This window comes from Dreissena polymorpha, chromosome 6, assembly GCF_020536995.1.
Source record: "Dreissena polymorpha isolate Duluth1 chromosome 6, UMN_Dpol_1.0, whole genome shotgun sequence".
NCBI lineage: Eukaryota > Metazoa > Mollusca > Bivalvia > Myida > Dreissenidae > Dreissena > Dreissena polymorpha.
The window spans coordinates 16901303-16922629 of NC_068360.1; the positions used below are offsets into that span (position 1 = coordinate 16901303).

Sequence of the window (21327 nt, forward strand, 5' to 3'; positions counted from 1 at the left end):
CTATATTTCCGCGTGCATTTTACTACTGACGTTGACTTTAAGGGCCGAGTGATGAACTTCTTGTTTTTACCTTTTGTTAAACCTAACTGATATAACATGTACGTTCGTCCCCTTGATATATAATGCGTTACCAGCCATACAAACGGTGGGTTTTCGCCCGGGTACTCCGGCTTCCCCCACACACACATACACACCGCCCCAACAACACAACACCACACCAAAATTGAACATCTTTTATAACAATAAAATAGCTGAATATTGCTGCTATTATTCAACATTATTCCCAACTTTTGAAATCTTGTAAGTTTATAAGTTAGGACTGATGGGGCAAACTCTGGGTCAGCCTCTTGCTTGGAAATGACCAATAAACCTCGAAATACACACAACGACAACATACATTTTGACTGACTAGCGCAGTGGTAAAGTGCTTCTCACCTAAGCGACTTTGGTGCAATTCGCGATCCCGGCAGCATGTGAGTTTGGTTGGTGGTCACCATAACTGACATGTGGGGTTTACGCCGGGTACTCGGGCTTCCCCCCGCATCACAATACCACACCAAAATTGAAAAAAATCTGTCAATAACAAAGAAATAGCTGGAAATTGAAGCTATAGTTGTTCTTGAATACTCTGAGCTTTTATGAGTTCATACGTACAGCTCAGAGACTCGGAGGGTCAGTAGCTGGGAGTTGGATTATTGAAACTTTTGTAGCTATAGATCTAATTCAAAATTCGCTCCAACTTACGTGAGTCAAATAATCTAATTAGGTAGGAGTGCTGGGACACACTCCGGCTCCACACATAATGACGCTCCTGGCTCGAAAAGGGCCTCATACATTTCGAAATATACACCATCGTACAGTATAGATAAAGGGATCCCAAGAACATAACAGACATTTGTCGCTCCTTCCATAAGATTACTAACATCCAGACCTGCGTTATCAGTACGTGTACGTTTGGTTCACAAACTAGGCGTGAGTATCGACAATTTAAGTTGTAGTTTTTTATGTTAATTGCTGTTTATGATAAATTGGGTTTTAAATGTGTAATTAATGTTAAGTTTAAATTGTTTAGTTAGATCGTAATTTTTATGCGTATACAATTTAAATTGGCAATTATCACATATTTTCGCGATTGTAAATAAACACAATGTGTATCGGAGTTTACATTAACATGTTCGTAAGAAGATTTATCTACAAGTTTGACAGAGTTTATTGAAGTAAACATGATTATTGCGGATGTCGTGGCTGCTTGTCATATACATTCTACGAGAACAGCAATAAGGCAACTTTACGCGTCAAGCTAAACCTACAGCTGGCGATTTAATAATCGAAGTTCTGAATGCACTTCAAACAGTTATCGTGGTTGCTATTTCCTCTTTCCTCTTCTGTTTTATTCTTATGTATCACCATAAATTTCTTCTTGCAATGTCAATAAGTAATAAAGGTCTCTGTACGATTTACAAGTAATAAAATATCGTGCGTTTTACTTAGTTGTTGCTTTTCAGTGTTATGTTTGACCCGCATTTTGAGCTTTAGTACGGATTATACTGGTAACGCGAAAAGTATTGAATAGATTCAAATTATTGTTCATAATTGATTGATGCGCATCCTGCATATTGAGGGAGATTCAACATGTGACATGTAACGATAATAATTCCGTGAGAACTTGACAGGGCCCTTTTAGTTGCACTCTGTACTTTGTTTTAATCTCCTTCAATATGCAGCTTTGGCATCAATCAATTATGAACAAAAGAACAGTACAATTGCTATACTGCGATTTTTAGTTATCACGGGATTATTATCGTTACTTGGTAACTGTTTTATGACCCACCAGTTTCAGTGACCTTTTCAATGTTTATGCTTACTCGTGTTTGTATCTTTTTTAATACTTTTACTACAAATATTTAAGAATATCATTAACGTACATAATTTAATATCGTGAACATTACATCAAAGAGCAGCATAATTGTATTTGCATAATATGTGAATACTCTTATCCATGGATTTAAAATAGTACTTAATTTCTCGTGAAACTTTAAGCCTGAAATCAGTGTTTTTTTTATATAAAGATATTGATACTTTTAACATATTTTGAACCAGATTAACACTGTGTATTCCACATGCATCATTTAAACTGGTTCCGTTTACGACTCATCACCAAAAGACGGGTATATCAAATATGATTTGCAGTCACGACATTTATCAACGTTATTATTCTATTAGTAATATTCTAAAAATGGAAAAACCAATATATAAAGTCTGATACTATTCCAATTATCTTGCATTCACTTCACCTAATGATATGCGTTATCTCATGTCCTTAACTCACCTGACATGAATACATGTAGACAAGTAAAATGTTAGAACATCCATAGTGAAGTATGGGTTATCGTCCCCATTTATCTTGAAAATATATTTTGTCAGATTGTTGACTTAACATAATTGTCTAAAACTAAGATAACTAAAATATAGGATTGAATATATCAGCCAAGTTACATACAAAGTATTGAACAGCCTTTGTACTGTGATTTTTGCATTCTCTGATTTAAATGTGGTGGGTATGTCACGAGTACTATTGCATGGACAATAAAGGGCCAGTTCATGTTTTGATAAGATGATTCAGATTATATTTTAACCCTACTAATTAACGATTTTCAGCTCTATTAGAGCACGTGATAACCTTTCTAGAAAATATTTATAAAAAAAAACAGTTTGATAACACTTCCAGTGACCTACAAGTGATTTAAGATGTGAACCGAAAAACTTAAATTGTTCACAGATCACAAGCAAGAGAGTATATAATGCAGACTGATGCTTGCTGACACAGAGTTCACAGAGTGCACCGACAGGCTCACATGTGCCCAAAGACTGAGAATTATCCGACATAGACATTTCAGGGGTCAAGCAATTTCCATGCACATGTATAAACAAGCCATTTTCTGGGGTCTAATGACCTCTGAAATGCTACTTTTATGCTTAGTTTACCCCATACAAGGCACATTATGACGAATAGAACTTCTTCCGGAATTCTAAACTCCCAGTTTAAAGATACATGAGAACAGTTTTCTCTTCTGGTATTATGTTTTGCAAATGCTTGCCTTTTGAAAGGAAAAATCTCTTCTAAAATCTGATTACTTGAGTTGTTAAATAGGTACCTTAGAACATATTGTGGGCTTAATGTTTGTACCAAAACGCAATCTTATATGGTGTTTTTAATCTTATTTTTCCCCCCATAAATCTGTGTACTAGGGTCATAGTACTTAATGTTCTTTCTTGAAACAGATTATTTGTATAGGAATAAATTGTTATTATTCAGATTCAAAAGGTTAGTGTTCTCTTAAGGATTAAGATTCGCAAACAAGAAGTCCTGACACAAAGGTGACATGCTGTAAGTTTGATAATAAACACCCATGGCATTTTTTAACTGCAGTTTAAATAATGTGCTTTGGTATACCATTTACTAATGTATATATGTAAGTAATAAGGTTATAACTACTTTCTTTGCACTTCATTTTTATACTTGTTTCTAGCCTAACATCTGTTGGGTTGATATTTCTTCTTAAAATGGCACCGTTGATGCCACTGAATACCAGTGTGTAATTTTTAAGATAAATATTTTGAGTTATTGTACATAATATACACGTTAAAGTCACCTGAGCATAACAAAGCTCATGGTGAGTTTTATGATCCCCTTTTGTCCGTTGTCGTTGTTTGTCTACAATTTGCCATTTTAACACAGTAAAGGCACATGTATTCATAATCTTCATGAAACTTGGTAAGAAAAGGTTTCCCAATGAAATTTCGGCAGAGTCGGAAAGCGGTAACGGGCTGTTGAAAAACATGGCCCCAAGGGAGCTGAGCAGTTTCTCTTATATGGTTATATTGAAACATTAATATGTTACATATAATTCCCAATCTTCATGAAACTTTTTTCTAACTGTTTGTCTAAAGGTTTTCTTTGCCCATGTTTGAGTATGGTTCCAGTCCATTGCAATACGTGGCCGCCATGGGGCGTGTCAGTTTTCTTAGTATGCCTATAGTGAAAACTTGTGAACGTTCAATACATTTTTTGTCATCATTATGAAACTTGATTACATCTTTTGTTCTTATGATATCTCAACTGTGTACAAATGTGTATTGTCCATTGAAAATTCTTATAAAACATTTTAGTAAAACTCGTGAAAACTCTGAAGGTCATTTGCTGAGACTATCGCATGAGATTAAAATGTAGTTCACAATGTGGAATTAAAGGGAGAGCTTATGGAAACTCTAGACGTCGGATGTTTTCCCTATAAGTAGCATTGTGATATATTGCTTGAGTGTTAAACTGGGTAACAAAGGCACAGCAACTAGGTAAATATGTACTGTAAGTAAAATTTAAATACAGTATAGTTGCCTCATTTATTTCCAACCTTCATTAAACTTGGCAGCGTTTTTTTTCATTCGGTATAAAGTTCCGGGAAACGGCCATTTCCTAATTGTGAACAAAAATATGGAAATTTTCAAACTGCCAAACAATTCCCAATTGAAGGTTTAAAACAATAACATTTTTGTTTAATAAATTGCAACCTTCAGTTACTTTCCCTTTGCAGCTCTATGGCTTGAACATAAGTAAATATAATATTGGCGACTTGACAACACTTAGTTATCAATTAAAAAGTATTTGTGAGAAAAAAATCAAATTCACCAATTTCCCAATCTGAAGACTTCACGATGTGAAATTGTAGGAGTTTCCGTACACATTTTACCCAATTGGGCTGGTACTGGAACTTTTCCCAATGGGGCAAAAAATCGCTGCTTGGTGACAACATTAGTCCTAGTACTATAACGGCTGAGTTCGAAACTGAATTTTGTGATTACCCTAGAGGGTACATTTATTGCCCGTTCATCATACAACGTGTTCAGATTATGCTTCCCATTGATATCTCATGCGAGTTTTAAACAGGGTCACATTGGGTTAGAAACTTAGTCACTATAGGTAGAATTATAAAAACAAGCTTGTGAACTTTCTTGACGCCACATATATCTTCATAAAATTTGGTTCAAACCTTTTTTCTAATTTTGTCTCTGCATTGCCGAGATATAACTCCTGTCCATTGAAAACAATGAGTACCATGAGGCCGCCAGGGGGCAGGCAGTTTTACTTAAGGCTACAGAGCAAGTTTACTCCAGAAGTCATTTTGTGTATTCAATCTTCATGAACCTCGGTCAGAACATTTGTTTTAACAATATCATATGAGATATCAACAATAAATACGTGTCTAGAAATTAAATATTGATGTGCCTAGAAATTAAATATTTATGTTTCATAAAGTACTTTCATTAGTTTGAACTGCACCATCAACAAAAGTTAGTTCCTTTGGGTCTCAGGTAAGCGCATTAGACTTTTGCGTAAGCATGTTAACATCTAACTGTGTTTGGTCCAAACATTAAACTAAAGGAATTCAAATTTGCTTCATGATGTATCAAACATTATTGTGAAAAAGCTGTCCTGTGGGTGCAAGGATAGGCAGGTTTTGTTTCATGTGGTATGCCCGTTCAATTTGAATTATTCAGACCCCGCGACTATATCTGTGTCATTAGAAGTGTTGCAATAGTCCCATCAAAAGCTTTTTATTTTTTGGTGATTGTTAAATCATGATAATAATACATAACTTCCCAGTGTATTTTTATTTGTTTATTAAGAAAAAAAATTAAATTTTCTGAATGGCTGTTACTAGATAGCTATCTGAGTACCACATCATATTAATGTTTTCCCCAGGAGGGAAAAGGGGCATGGCGCATTACTTTCAAAAACGGCATTTTAACGCGCATTTTAGGCAAAAAATGACAAAAACGTAATGCAATGTTCATTTTAGTTCCATGCTGTTTCAGTAAACTATATTATGTATTATTTCATATTCATTCTTTATATAAATTATTTGTTTTTACCCTTTACCACTTAGATACCTATTTTTACGCATGTGAAGTCCCTTAGAAAGTTAAATTTTATACAAGATCTTTCTAACTAGATTCATGTTTTAAAGGCTTCGTTTCCAACCCTTAGATACTGATGAACAGCAAACAGCATAAAAACTGAACAAACTGTGAGTTACTCGCAGGCTGTTCTGGTTTAATGCTGTTTGATCATAACCATTGTTACTTTGCTTGCGAGTGGGAAAGGATTAAATGAAGTTTTTTTTAATGAAAATGTGAAGATGTGTGCAATATTCATTGAGACTCCCATTTGTTCCTTTTGGACTTTTTCTCAGTTGACCCTTTCAGTGCGGGAACCGAATTTTGAAGGTCTTTGCAAACAGTTTGGATCCAGATGAGACGCCACAGAACGTGGCGTCTCATCAGGATCCAAACTGTTTGCTATTCTGATAGTATTCTTTAAAAAATCGAAGAAAATGCTAATTTTAGAAATTCAGCAGACGACATTTTAGCAGAAGACAAATTTCCCAGCATGCAAATGGTTAAAATCCTAGTGAGACCCCTGATATGTGGTGCTAAATAAACTGTATATTTGTACCAATAAGTTTACATTCCTTTTTGTAACTGAAAAAGCTTGCAATTGTAATGAAGTGTTTTATTATAAATAAATAGTATTGGCTAAGTGTAGGTCATTACGGTGATAATCAACATAGTAGAGTTTCGATGCGTAGGAATTAAACCACTAGGGTTAGAATCTGAGTGGTTTGATAACAAGCACAACGGTTGGATATTACACCAATAACCAAGACTTAGGAAAAATATTACTTCGATTTTACTTCGAATTTATAATACTTCATCTGTAAAATATTATAATCATTTAAATCCTGAATCCGTCATTTTTCTGAATAAAAAAAACATTCACGCGTGCGTTTCTGTTATGTCAACACATATAAATAATTTAAAATCACGTCGGTATGATTGGTACACACTAATTGGATAAAAAAGTGGGACGCCATAAGTATGGTTTAATGCGGTGAAAACATTATGCTTATGAATGCAAACTTAATGCCAAATTGACCAATCTAAAACATAAAACGTGTAAAACTAGTGTGCTGTAAAAACTCATCATAATGAAGAAATATAGAATACAACGATATCTATTAGTTCATACCATATTTTATTAAATGAGATCAGGATTTTTTTCAGTAATCGAACCTTTGGTTAGCTTACTATTGAATTTAAAAGGAGTTCAAAGAATCGTGGTATGAAATTAAAACTAGCGTCCGATATCTTTATCACATGCTGTTAAATTAGGAAAGTAAATAATTATGTACATAAACGGCATGATAAATAAAGACAGTTGATTAAATTGCGTGAAGTCTATATCGTTATAACTAGCCAATGAACATGCTCAAACAACTATATAAAACATGTTGAAGGTAAAAGAAAATCGTGAGTGATGGTTATGCTACATGGAACGCAATGTATATCATGTGATACCCTATGTGTTTGTTAAAAGTTTGCTAAATAACGCCCTTAAGCACGTGCCTTTCACCAAATATTTAGTTGAAATTTTCGGAACTTAATTCAAAAGATTAGACCCCGCCGATTGTTTGTTGCAGAATAACCCACATGTATTTGCATTCCTTTTCTATTAAATACAAATCGCTGGTAGAATGTGCGGTAAGTTTATTAACATGTTGGGTATTTCTAGAAACACAATGATTACCGGTAACTTTAATTATGTTTCTAAGTAAGGGTATATGTTCTTAAGATTTCAGTGAAAACAATGAAGATATTTTTTGGCGGCAGCATGAGAGGAGGCCGACAGGATGCTGAAATATACGAACGACTAATTGAGAAGCTTCAAACTTACGGAGAAGTCCTTACAGATCACGTTGGCTCGAAAGATGTTGAAAAAAGTAAAATACTACAAACATCATTTGTGTCACGTTTAATAGTGAAAGCAAAGAAATCATACCTGTATATTTTTACGTTGAGATATCTTCTTCAAGTACGGTATATCACGTGTGTCACTATATAATTAGTAGGATAAGTTATGTAACGGTAATAATTATAATGAAGACGTTCGGTTGTATAAAATGGTTTATTAGGGTAGCTATACTGACTAGTCTTAAGAAGGCACATTGTATTTTGACATTCTTGGAGGCATAATACAGGCACAGGTATAAACATTCTAAAAGTTTAACTACTTCTTCACTGTCTCACGGGTTACGAATGTGAATGATTGTTTTCACTGCTTCACGGGTTACGAATGTGAATAATGTAATGAGCTCGAAAATATTATTTAGATTATATAAGAATTGGTGATTTCAGTTACATGTATCATATTTATTTGATTTTAGATGAGACAGATGCGACTGACAAGTGCATATACGACCGAGTTGTTCGGTGGCTGGAAGAGAGTGATGGTAAGCGCTCACATGTTGCTCATCATTTCAAATTAACGTGCTGAATGTGCGTCATATAAGTTTACATTACACATGACGATTACACAAGGCATGTTTCAATAACCCATTCGTTGACTGAAACTAATAATCAAATATTATTAATAATTTAGGCTGTGCCTTAATGCTCTTTTTTTCAAAGAATGCATGTACTTTGCACTTCATGCACATTTAAGAGGACCGACTTACTCAGACAAAACTTGACTGGACTGACGAAAAATCTGATGAACTGGACTGACGAAAAATCTGATGATATCGCGTTCGATTTGTAGTATGGCCTCATAGTTTGAATGCGGATTCGTAATAAAATGATTTCTATGACCGACCGACTCCCCCTTCCTCTGATTAAAATAATTCAGTTTTCAGCTACTGGCATGTACACATATGCACAGGTAACCAGCTGACCAGTTTATCTTACCTCTGTTGTATGACTCAAATATTGTTAAAAAATACTATTTAAAAGGGCGAAACATTCAAAGTAACAACCTGCCTTTTTTTAATTTAGTGATAGTTGTTGATGAATAAATAACAAATACTTACTTCTTAATTGCGAACCCACAAATTATTATTTAGTATTCTCTATTCTTAGGTCTTTCAATTCGTTGTTAAACACAGACCAAACGTTAAGTGCATGACATCAAATGTGCGAGTTTGATAGGAATACCGGAAATGGATCCTAACTTGTTGGAGTAATACTAGAACCTCGACATATATCATGTTGGAGTCATGGTAGTACATCGACCTTTATCATGTTGGAGTCATGGCAGTACCTCGACCTTTATCATGTTGGAGTCATGGTAGTACCTCGACCGTTATCATGTTGGAGTCAGTGTAGTACCTCGACCTATATCATGTTGGAGTCATGGTAGTACCTCGACCTTTATTATCTTGTACTCATGGTAGTATCTCGACCTTTATCATGTTGGAGTCATGGTAGTACCTCGACCTATATCATGTTGGAGTCATGGTAGTACCTCGACCTATATCATGTTAGAGACATGGTAGTACCTCGACCTCTATCATGTTGGAGTCATGGTAGTACCTCGACCTGTATCATGTTGGAGTCATGATAGTACCTCGACCTTTATCATGTTGGAGTCAGTGTGGTATCTCGACCTTTATCAAAGCGCATTTAACTAGCAAATTAGTTAAGTACCGGTATGTTCAGTACAATATATGTTTATAATATATTCTTTACTAGCATCCTAATTGAACAGTTGGGGATGGTGATTTACATTATAGGTCCTTACCTCATAGCCATTGAACTTCGGTCGCGAAAATCATAGGAAAATACAGTTTAAAACAAAGATAGGCTTAGCAAGAGAATACAAGGTAAATAACAAAATTATGTTCAGCGGGAGAATAAAGGTTGCTGTTCAACAAAAGATTGACGGCTCATGGTATTCTTATTCAGGTTCCAACATTTTGTCTTGCTTTATTTTAAATGCAGCAAATTAAAATATCTGAAAACACGATAAACATCAAATGATGTCTAAACCTAATCCAATGATGCAAGTATATGGCGCGTGTTTGAACTTTGACCTATTGAACAAGGTGGACACACCGTTTAGTGTATACATCTGGCGTTACCAGGATGCAAAATCAACGGGGTTTTCATGGGTTTACACACGGGCTGGACAGAATATAAACACACCGTTAAGAACTTATTTTTTGCAAATATCTCAAGTTATTGAAATTCATTTGCAAAAATCCTTAGTGCATAAAAGTCAGTTTTTCTTGCAGTTTGTGCCGATATCTTAAGTTATAAGAATCAATCCTTGAATACGTCTGAAATCGGTGACAAAATTTTGCGTTGCGTGTAGCATAACCGTATCAACATAGAAATTTTTAACAAGAACACATTCATATTAAATAAAATAATTCTAATGTATTTCACACTGCCATAAGCAGCATAAAATCTATATTGAATGCACTAGTTAACATTTTTAAGAAAAAACATGTTTTAAAAAGTTATTCGAAAAAAAAACACAACCTCTTACCGGTTCCCACAAAGTCACGTGATCCTGCACACTGGTTACTATGATCTGCAAAGAAGTCGTCAAAATGGGTTATAAGCCAATTGTGTTTAATTTCAGTTGTGGTAGCCGAGGTAACCCAGACCTCTATTGGAGTGGGGTACGAGATCGGACGAGCCGTGGCCATGGGCAAGAAGATACTGTGTCTCTGCAGACCTTCGCCTGATAAACGTGAGTGTATTGATATAAAAAAATGTTCGAGTTGTTAATTAAATTACTTCATGTATTATATCTTTATAAAACATGAAGTATCATGTTTTGCTTTAACAGACAGTGGTTTATCAGCCAGGTATCAGCTGTAAATATTTAGTATTTTATTTACATATTAAACTGATTTATATCCTGACCGATTGAACAGTATTATTACTATTGTTTTGGGCAATTTTTAGCAACTTGTATTTTACCATGGACGTAATACTTTAGTATACGTGTCCGTAATAAAACAATAACAATTTAAAAAGAAACATGAAGTAATCTTAAAGTTTGTTATTACTTGTTTTTAATTACTTGCAATAATAAGGCACGCACTTGTGCATTTTTTCTCAGAAGACAAAATAAACAGACAAACATCCCAGTATCCAAGTAGTGACGTCAATACAGCAGCAACAGGCTTAAATATCATCGTTGTAAAACAAATTGCAAATTGTTTTTATGGCTTGCAGGTCTGTCTGCCATGATAGCTGGGGCTCACAATGGCACCACATTTGTCGTAAAAAATTACACCGAAGAAGAGGCAGAGCAAATATTTAAAGACTTTCTTACATAAACGTTCGGCATTCAAATAGTGTGAACGGTCCCGAGTTTCGTCGGTTGACGTCATCAGATTTTTGTCTCACGACACAGCTGCGTTTACACGGGAGTAATATTTTCTAATAAATTATATTGGCTATGTATAACTATGCATTAATATAACCAGGTATGTTTATGTTAATGAGAGTCGGACACAATTTGTATTACACAAGTTTTAAACTTATAATAACTGTTAGTCTGTCAACAGCTTTTATCCCTCATTAAACGCCATCGACAACTGAGAACAGGCGTTGCATATTTTTCCGAAAAAGTACTGAAATTAAAATGGCGTACATTTCACGAATTTGTGATTGAGACATAAGATACGAAACAAACTATCGATATTTAATAGTAAACAGTAAACGTACTTATGCGTAAATATTTCGCCTTTAACGCGCTGCTTCGATCCAAATAGCCAGCCTTTCTATAAAAATAAAAAAATCGTCATTTAAATCCGACTTCATGCATTAAAATAATTACTCGCTGTGCTTTGGTACTTAATAACTTTAGATTTCCCCTAATTTGTCTTTTTTAGAAGCAGATAGTTTAAGGACGGGTACCTCTACACCTGTGTCATATTGCAAATTGTCACAATCATAAATGTTCCTACTTGTTTAAGGTCACTCACTTTAGGCTAGTAAATGGAAGTCATAGGGGCGTATTTCCTACTATAACATAAAATATTTGCATTTATCAAAAAAAAAACAAAGCGTACCTTAACTAACATCGGGAGAAAAATCTCTATGATCTTGTTTTAATGGCACGTTTGTTTTGTTTTTGTAGGACTTTTCCACGTTTTGAACAGTATTTCAGTCATATAACGGCGGTCATTTCAACAACCCACACTTTCCTGGGTTAGATGGGTTACCAGTTTTAGTGTGGTAGTCCAGCGCTCTAACTGTACCATCCGGCCCGACGAAAGTGTAATATATTTAGATTATTTATTTCATCAAAGATCACAAACGCTGCAAAATTGGGAAAACATAAATCAGAGAACATAAATACTGATTACTTTACAAATACATAGGTAACAACAGTAGCTATTATCAGCAACAGTTGAAAACTTATGGTTTATATGGAAAGGTGTATTTTGTAATCAAAACTTTTATTAATGCCAACACACTAATTCGGTTGTAAGGAATGAAAGAAAATGTATTATAATTACATTATGTGGAAATTAATTAAAACAACAAATTCATAACACATAAAAATAACGTGTGAACATTACAGAAAATGTTTCTAAAATGTGCAAAACCATGGGTAGTACACTGCTGTGTGTGGTGGACCAGAGATCCTATTCAATATGATTCTAACAGAACAGGTAATACAACCTACTGTATACTTAATGAACACCTTTATTATTATTGGACAACATTAAAGATACAATAAAACAAATACAACGTACACTTTTAACATCATTAACATTGCAGGAATAATGTGTTCTAGTAAAAGCACATGGTGTATCTAACATATTGGCTTTGATAAATGTTCTTATCTTTCAAGCCTATTAACACTATGTGAAGAGCTGACATGAAAACAACTCTTGGTCAATAGCTCATATACATTAGTTTTAGCTGCTTTACGTCAAACAAAATGTTACTTTCTTTTGTTTGAGGTTCAGAAAACTTAGTTAAACTTAGTTAATTAGCTTATTTCTTTAGTTTGAACATAAATGAAAATGGCTAAAAAACAAAATACATTGCGATATGAAAATAAACAAAACTAACTGCCTATAGCACGGTGGTTAACACGGTCGCCTCCTCTTATTTGAGATTCATCAATTAATGACCCAATACGATGCCCGAGATGGCGCTTAGGACTGGATGGTTTGAAAATACATGAAAACTCAACAGGTTGAGAAGGTTTTGAATGATTTTTAAACATATTCAGCATTCTTATTTTTTTAATCGGGCATCGGGCAATGATGAAGTTTTAAAAATCAAATCGATTCTTGTGCATGTGTGAAGATCAACTTCCCATACAATCAAATCGCTAACGACATCAAACGATGTGAATAGCGATACGCCATTTTTCAAACTAAAGGCGAAGTAAACTTGCTACAACGGTTTAATGGATTTAAGTTACTGTTGGATATTCAAATCCATATTTTCTATAACTCGACATATTTATTATCAATTTGATTGAGCTTTCTATCTTTCCTACAAAACATGGCAATATTTCAATGTCGTAACGAAGTGTGGAGTAAGGTTTTTCGAAGCGGTAGTGCGTACGCGACACGTTTGCCTATAACAAATATTATTGTGTGTTTTTTAAGTTTATGGTTACAATCATCAATTAAAAATGGCGCCTTTCTGATATTTTTCACATAAATAGAGGATATTTGTTCATGTCAGTGTAAGATCGTTTGTTATTGCACGAGTGATCATAGAAAATATTATTTTTCTACGATCACACAAACAATCTTACACTGACATGAACAAATTTTCTGATTGTTTTATGCCCCTTTTTCAAGAAAATAATCAACAGCTGTTTCCCTTTCGCTGAAAAGTTACCCTTTCTCCCGTGGCGTGCCTCAATACATTTCAATACGCAAAATGACGTCATTAGTGTTTGTTATACCAGCGAAATTCTCCGATTAAACTCTTTTACAAAATAAATAAACGGTGAAGAAAGAATAAAATAAAACGAAAATTTGTTGGATTCGGCGGAATGTCGGTTTTAACAAGCACGTCCTTGTTAAATGGGTCAAACAAGAGAAGTAAATCTTGATATGATAATCTAAAAATATAAAAAGTAGTTCCGAAAATTTGTTATTTTCACCGATGTAAAGAACAATTTGTTTATTTTCACTGCTGTTTTTTCACTGCAGAAATGTCATATTTTATCATTAGGTATAAAAGAAATGGGGAAAAATCAACTAAAGAGGCCTTTTCACCGATTTTGGCATGTACTGAAGTTTGTAATTAAATGCTTTATAGTGATGAATGTAAACATTGGATCTAAAAAGCTCCAGTTAAAATAAGAATAAAATTAAAGAAAGAAAAAAAGTAACCCTCAACTGGGCTCGAACCATTGACCCCTGAAGTAATAGTCTAATCATTAAACCACTCGGTCATCCGTGCTCACACAATAAATGTTGTATTTTATACTTTATATAAGCGATCCTCGTAGTGTCACAAAATATAACGACACCAACAGAACTCTCCAAATTATTCAATCGTTTCGCGTTGCAACGTAGTGTTTTTCCCAGGCCATTTTAGCGTGGCGAAAAGCCACGCCGCCTTCCCGGATCGCCACGCTGCCCTTTTTAAAGGCAAATTTCGCCACGCGCCCTTTTTTTCAAAGGCAAATTTCGCCACGAAATTTGCCTTACGATCTAACTTGGTCCGCAAAATCAGCTTCCTTGATTGTCTGTGACGCTCCGACTGTGCTTGATTTACTCGAGAGGCGTCAACGTCTAATCGACTATATTTAATTGAGCAGATTAAATCTATAACAGTGCTCGATTAGGTCTTACTGGCTGCCCCAAAGCTGTGAATTAGTCATGCGTGAATAACCCCGAGTCAGTATCAATCGATAATGCCGGAGGCTATGTTATACCAAGCGCACTTTTTATGGCGTACCATTTGGGTCAAAAGTCAACAAGACCAACTAGGTTAAATGAAAATGTACGTCGACGTACAATATGTACGTCGACGTACATTTTTTTGTACGTCGACGTACAAAATTGTACGTCGACGTACAATTTGTACGTCGACGTACAATATGTACGTCGACGTACAAAAAATGTACGTCGACGTACATATTGTACGTCGACGCACATATTGTACGTCGACGTACAATTTTTCTGAACAGCCAATCAAACCACTCGTCTCTTGAGCCGCTTTTCCTTCAGACTTATTCATAATAATCGTTTTAAAAAAAACTTTTTAATTGAGGACAAAATGGATAAAAATATCAAAAGTGAAATAATAAAAAATAAATAAATAAGTATCTATACTTGACGGTATTTATTCTAAAATCGTTTCAAGTAATAAATATTATTAAGTCCTAAGACCGGTCTAGTCCATATCCGGTTTCCAAAAAAATATGGCGGACGTCGAAGGTTTTCGAGAAGAAGCAACTCGCATTATTCACTCTTTATGTAGAAATTTAATGACGCAAGATACAGATGCAAATTTGTGTGAAGCTAGTCTTATCACTTTGACAGCATTAAGTCGGAATGCACGACGTATGTGTACCCGTTATCCCATTTTTGAACGGTTGTGTGAGATTATCGACTCGTTGATGTCGACAATTGAAGAGCGAAAGAGGTTAGTATTTTCCCTGACCATTTAAATAATTTTCGATCCAATTACTTGCGGACTATTTGTTTCTATTGACCGGCTTTCGCGAAGCCTGCAATATCTTAAACCAATCCTCGACCAATTAGGTAATAAGATGAAATAATCCAACGTACATTGACTTTGAGTCGTAGGCGGTGCTCTTGTTATTACTATTATAACTAATCATAATATCAACAAAAGTGATTATCTTGATACAGTTAATATTTCTATGCACTTGTTTACAGGAGCATTCAGTTGTTGGTTGGTTAACAAAACAACAAATAATCAGACAAAGACTGGTTCGTTGCTTCGTGTTTATTGTCACACAATTGATTTCCGTCATCATTGCGGCATGCTGTTTTAGTAGGCGAAAGCGTTATTTGACACAATGTAGTGCGCTTAAGATCGATTTTGTACGGTTAAGTCCATGGAAAATGCATTAATAAACATGTTTTTGGTAATTCTTTAATAGTTTTTTCCCCGTAATTTACATTATACAGTGCGGGTTCGGTACTGACATTGCTCTTTCTGTACTTATACAGCGTTAGTTGTCATAATGTTGCGCGCTTGAGAACAAATTTGTACGAAATATTCCATGAAAAATGCATTTATACACAAGTTTTCAGTTATACTTCAATTGGAAATTTAACTGATTTACTGATTATTTCCATAACATACATTTTACAGTGCGCTTTCGGTAATGCTTTTGCGCTTTCGGTACCGATACCGAAAGCGCGCGCTTTTGGTAAATCTAGTAACCGCTATAATATAATATTATTTGTGTTGTAACTTTTGTTGATTTTATCTTTTCAGGACGCTGCAGCCTCTCGTTGGTTTCTTCGCCGCAAAACAGACTACAACCAGAGGCAGACCACTTTACGTCATTAGTCGAGAGCAGCTGGAGTATCTAGTTGAAGCAGGCTTCAAACGAAGAGCTATTGCTAGTCTGCTTCAGGTGTCAGATTCTGTTATTAAGCGCAGCCTCAGGTATGTTATCCAGTCAATTGAAAAAACATTGTGTATGCAGGGTGTCCCAAAAAACCGAAACCACTGGAAAATGTTTTAATATACAGATAATATTATGCCCTTTTGACACATTATTATTGAATGTTAAATGGGTATTAGTTAGGTTCATTAATCACAAGGTGGCAATTTTTAGGAAGTGATTTCATTTTTTTATAAAATGAAGTCATTAAGTACTTCTTTTACGAATTAAAATCAACCTAAAATTCAAAATGAACAACTGCAAGACAGTTTCTCAGATAATGCAAGTGTTGTATAAGGCAACAATGTTATATTATTGAAGATACAGAAGTGCAGTTGAAACATGTTATTTAAATGAATACTTGTATAGCGATTTGGTAAAACTGATTGTTTAAAATAGAAAAACAATCTCAACTCAAGATCTGGACGAAGGGAAAATCGAGTACTTTAGTCAGATTGCACTGCATGGGGAGCCACAACACAAGATCTTGATTGCTGCAAAGGCACAAACATACAGCAAAACATATTTTCTCCCTTCTCAGTGAGGTATATATTTCATATTCACTCAAAATAAACAAATATTCTCTATTATATATTTTCAGGTCATATGGTATAAGCATCAGAGGAAGGTACTCAAGCATCTCCAACGAGGAACTTGACAATCTGGTCCGAGAGATAACAGATGGCAATCAGACACTTGGGCAACGAATGGTTCAGGGACATCTTCAGAGTCTAGGACATCGGGTTCAAAGACAACGTGTTGCTGACAGTCTGATCCGGGTTGACGAAGCAGCTGTAGCCATGCGATGGTGTCACTCGATTCGGCGAAGGGTGTACAATGTTGCTGGTCCAAACTCATTGTGGCACATAGATGGAAACCACAAATTGATAAGGTACAAAATTACTATGATTCGTATTTTTAACAAATTAAGATTAAATAGGTTGATTAAATAAATACCTTTGGTCAAAATGTTAACCTTGGTGATATCTTATTATCTAAGTCAAGTTAGAAGTAAGGTCACTAGGTTAAATAATAGAAAAACCTTGTTAACGCTTTAGAGGCAATATTTTTTCTTAAATCATCTTGAAAGGGGTGGGGACTTGAAAGGCTGTTTTTGGCCCTAATATCAAAAATCATGTGAGAAAGTATATAAACCTTTTATATTACCGTTAACCGTTACCTCAATGAACTTAGAATATTTATAAAAAAAATCTTTGCTGTTTCCATATTGAACAAGCATCTAAAAAAAAAGCTGACATAGTGGAATTTTGGATAATTTTCAGTCAAATTTTGGCAGAAATTGTGAAAAATAAATGACATCAAACTAAATTTTAAATGTTATCTAACACATATTTTGTGCAATTTTGGTGTTGTTTGTTGATTGGGGAGGCATTTAAATATTGCGTTATATGCCAAAAAGATGCATTAAATTGCTCTAATTGCTCAAAATTCCATTTTCCTAATTTCAGCTTTTTTTAGAATGTTGTGGAAACTGTGTATCAGTTTTCTTCAATTTCTGCCTAAATTGTATAAGATTAAAAACTTAAAATTTGGGTTACAGTTAGATAAGAAGGTATATTCAACAGATTTGAATTTTGTGACTAATTTGGGCCCAATTATTTTGGTTTGACTTGTTACCCCATTCCACTTGAGGCCATATATAAACACCAAATCAAACAAAATACTTTGCAATTTTAGTACATTTACATTGTAATATCTATTCAAGTATGTACAATTTTTTTTTTTTTTCAGATGGGGTTTTGTCATACACGGAGGCATTGATGGCTTCTCGCGGATGTGTGTTTTCCTCCAAGCTGCAACCAACAACAAGGCTACCACGATGACAAAAGCCTTCATGACAGGCACCCAGTGCTATGGTGTCCCATCAAGAGTCCGCAGCGATCACGGGCTGGAAAATACCGGCGTTGGGGCGTTTATGATAGCGCATCGTGGACCTCGTCGGGGTTCTTTCATCACGGGAAGGAGCGTCCACAATCAGCGGATTGAACGCATGTGGCGTGACCTGTTTGCCAGTGCAACAAACGTGTTTCACGGATTGTTTTCACATCTTGAGGAGTCTGGACAGTTGGATTTGACAAATCCAGTGCACATGTGGTGCCTTCATCACGTGTTTGTGCCTCGTGTCCAGCGAGCGTTAGACATATTCCGTGAGGGCTGGAACTGCCACAGGTTGAGCAGTGAAAGAGGTAGAACCCCCACACAGCTCTACATTGAGGGCATGATGCGCCAAGCTGGACAGGGTCATAGGGGCATCGACGACATGGTGTTCCGTGCTCCGGAGGAAGACATCCAAGACCATACTGAATATGGTATTGACGATGAGGTCGAGGTAGCCCCCCGAGAAGACATGATCACCAATGTGTCAAATGTAGACTGTCCTCTGAATGAGCAGGACTTCACAAGACTAACACAAACTTTGAACATTGAGAGTGACCACCAGGGTGTGGATTGTTTCTTGGCATGTGTTGAGTTTTGCAATTCTGTGTAGTGACCAAGCTATGATTACATGAAACTGCTTATATGGTGACCAGAATCAGATAGTGAATTATCGGATGATGATTGTTGTGGCAACTAGTCTAGTTGCCATAACAATCATCATCCGATAATTCACTATCTGATTCTGGGTCATATTCTAATATAGTTTAGATTAGAATCACCTGAAACTGTTTTATATTCTGGAAAATTTACTATTTAAAGTCAAATTGGTGTTAGTACATGTTTTAATGTTTTTTAATACATGTATATCTGTTATTATCAAAATCTTGATAATTGAGACTCTCATTATCTCTCAATATTCTCATTTGGTATTTTATTTGTGCTTTTCATAACATGTACACTTCTTTTTATCAGACTTTTATTAATTAAGTTATGTACATGTACTCATTTGTTAATGTCACTTAAAGTGCCAGACATATACTCATCTGATATCAGACTGTAATTTATTAAGTAATATACTCATTTGGTAATTTCATTTGAAGTGCTAGTCATAAACTCTTGGTAAAATGTTATTGTGTTAAGTGGAGGTTCATTATATTGAGATTGTTCTTTGTCAGTCTGACAGGTCAATTTTTGCAACTGTTTAAATGATCTCATGTGCTAAGAGTTAAACACTGTTATTGTACTGTTTTATTGTGTACTCTTAACACAGTATTACTTATAAATGTTCTAGTATTTGCTCATAAAATGCTTCAGTATAATTGTTTTAATTCTTGTGATGTTTATCAGACTTTATTTTTCTTAAGGTAACTTACTCCTTTGGTAATTCTATTTGAATTGCTAGTCACATTCTCTTGGTAAAATGCGATTGTGTTAAATAGAGGATCATAATATTGAATATTATTGTTTGACAGTTGATAAAGATGTTTACAGTTTTTATACGCCCGTATAAAATACGGGACGTATTATGTGAAACCCCTTGGCGGCGGGCGGGCGGCGGGCGGAAGGCATCACTTTGTCCGGACTCTAATTCAAATTGTATTCATCCGATCTTCACCAAACTTGGTCAGCAGTTGCATCTAGTTGATATCTAGGCCAAGTTCGAATATGGGTCATGCCAGGTCAAAAACTAGGTCATAGGGTCAATAAGTGCATTTTCAAAGGGGCCACTTTGTCCGGACTCTATTTCAAATTGTATTCATCCGATCTTCACCAAACTTGGTCAGCAGTTGCATCTAGTTGATATCTAGGCCAAGTTCGAATATGGGTCATGCCGGGTCAAAAACTAGGTCATAGGGTCAATAAGTGCATTTTCAAAGGGGCCACTTTGTCCGGACTCTATTTCAAATTGTATTCATCCGATCTTCACCAAACTTGGTCAGCAGTTGCATCTAGTTGATATATAGGCCAAGTTCGAATATGGGTCATGCCGGGTCAAAAACTAGGTCATAGGGTCAATTAGTGCATTTTCAACGGCGCCACTTTGTCCGGACTCTAATTCAAATTGTATTCATCCGATCTTCACCAAATTTGGTCAGAAGTTGTGTCTAGATGATATGTAGGTCAAGTTCAAATATGGGTCATGCCGGGTCAAAAACTAGGTCACGAGGTTACTTAGTGCATTTCAAGCATTTAGCATGGTGTCCGCTCTCTAATTGAAGTAGTTTTCATCTGATCTTCACCTAATTTGGTCAGAAGTTGTGTCTAGATGATATGTAGGTCAAGTTCGAACATGGGTCATGCCGGGTCAAAAACGAGGTCACATAGTGCATTTCAAGCATTAAGCATGTTGTCCGCTCTTTAATTGAAGTAGTTTTCATCTGATCTTCACCAAATTTAGTCAGATGTTACATCTAAGTGATATCTAGGTCAAGTTCAAATATGGGTCATGCCGGGTCAATAACTAGGTCTTGAGGACACTTTCAAGCATTGAGCATGGTGTCCAAAACCTTCGAACGGGCGTACCTTGTGACAGTTTGGCACTCTTGTTACTGTTTCTTCTTATTTGCAATAACTACTTGTGGACTAGTCATTTAAATTAGTTTAGTTATATATTTTGAAATGTCATTGTCATTATTGGAAGTTATAACTTATTAAAATGTTAAAACTTCCAGTGTTTGTTTAATTCAGATTGTCATTAATACTGTAAAGAATACATGTTATGTACTGTACAGAAATTATACATAAAGCTAGGGCCCGGTCCCTTCGACCCCGACTTTATTTTCAGGATTTCAAATTTGGGACAATCGACACCCCGGAGAGTTGATGTAACCTGAGGAATTTATTTTTTCTTAACAATTCACATTAATATCCTCTTTTTTAACTGGGGAAATACATGTAAAATATGTGCCAAAAATCGCTCGAAAGCCACGATTTGGCACCTTTATTTA

At 35.3% G+C, this 21327-nt stretch overlaps 2 protein-coding genes across 6 annotated transcripts; both read left to right on the top strand.

The window, feature by feature from the left end:
* Positions 1-834: 834 nt before the first annotated feature.
* LOC127833580 (2'-deoxynucleoside 5'-phosphate N-hydrolase 1-like) lies at positions 835-11507 on the top strand. Of its 3 annotated transcripts, none has more exons than XM_052358922.1 (5): positions 835-972; positions 7698-7838; positions 8283-8348; positions 10481-10591; positions 11083-11507. In XM_052358922.1, exons 2-5 carry the CDS (start codon positions 7706-7708, stop codon positions 11184-11186), a joined length of 414 nt encoding a protein of 137 aa, XP_052214882.1. In that variant the 5' UTR covers positions 835-972; positions 7698-7705; the 3' UTR covers positions 11187-11507. The 3 variants fall into 3 exon arrangements, with proteins under 3 accessions (XP_052214882.1, XP_052214883.1, XP_052214881.1); XM_052358923.1 differs by having other exon boundaries at positions 837-942; positions 7691-7838; XM_052358921.1 differs by having other exon boundaries at positions 847-972; positions 7691-7838.
* A 3611-nt stretch (positions 11508-15118) lies between these two features.
* LOC127833579 (uncharacterized) lies at positions 15119-21047 on the top strand. Of its 3 annotated transcripts, none has more exons than XR_008027494.1 (5): positions 15119-15483; positions 16309-16482; positions 17082-17372; positions 18233-20070; positions 20227-21047. XR_008027494.1 is itself a non-coding variant. In XM_052358920.1 (4 exons), exons 1-4 carry the CDS (start codon positions 15260-15262, stop codon positions 18987-18989), a joined length of 1446 nt encoding a protein of 481 aa, XP_052214880.1. In that variant the 5' UTR covers positions 15119-15259; the 3' UTR covers positions 18990-21047. The 3 variants fall into 3 exon arrangements, 1 of the variants encoding a protein (XP_052214880.1); XR_008027495.1 differs by having other exon boundaries at positions 20383-21047; XM_052358920.1 differs by having other exon boundaries at positions 18233-21047.
* The last annotated feature ends 280 nt before the right edge of the window (positions 21048-21327 follow it).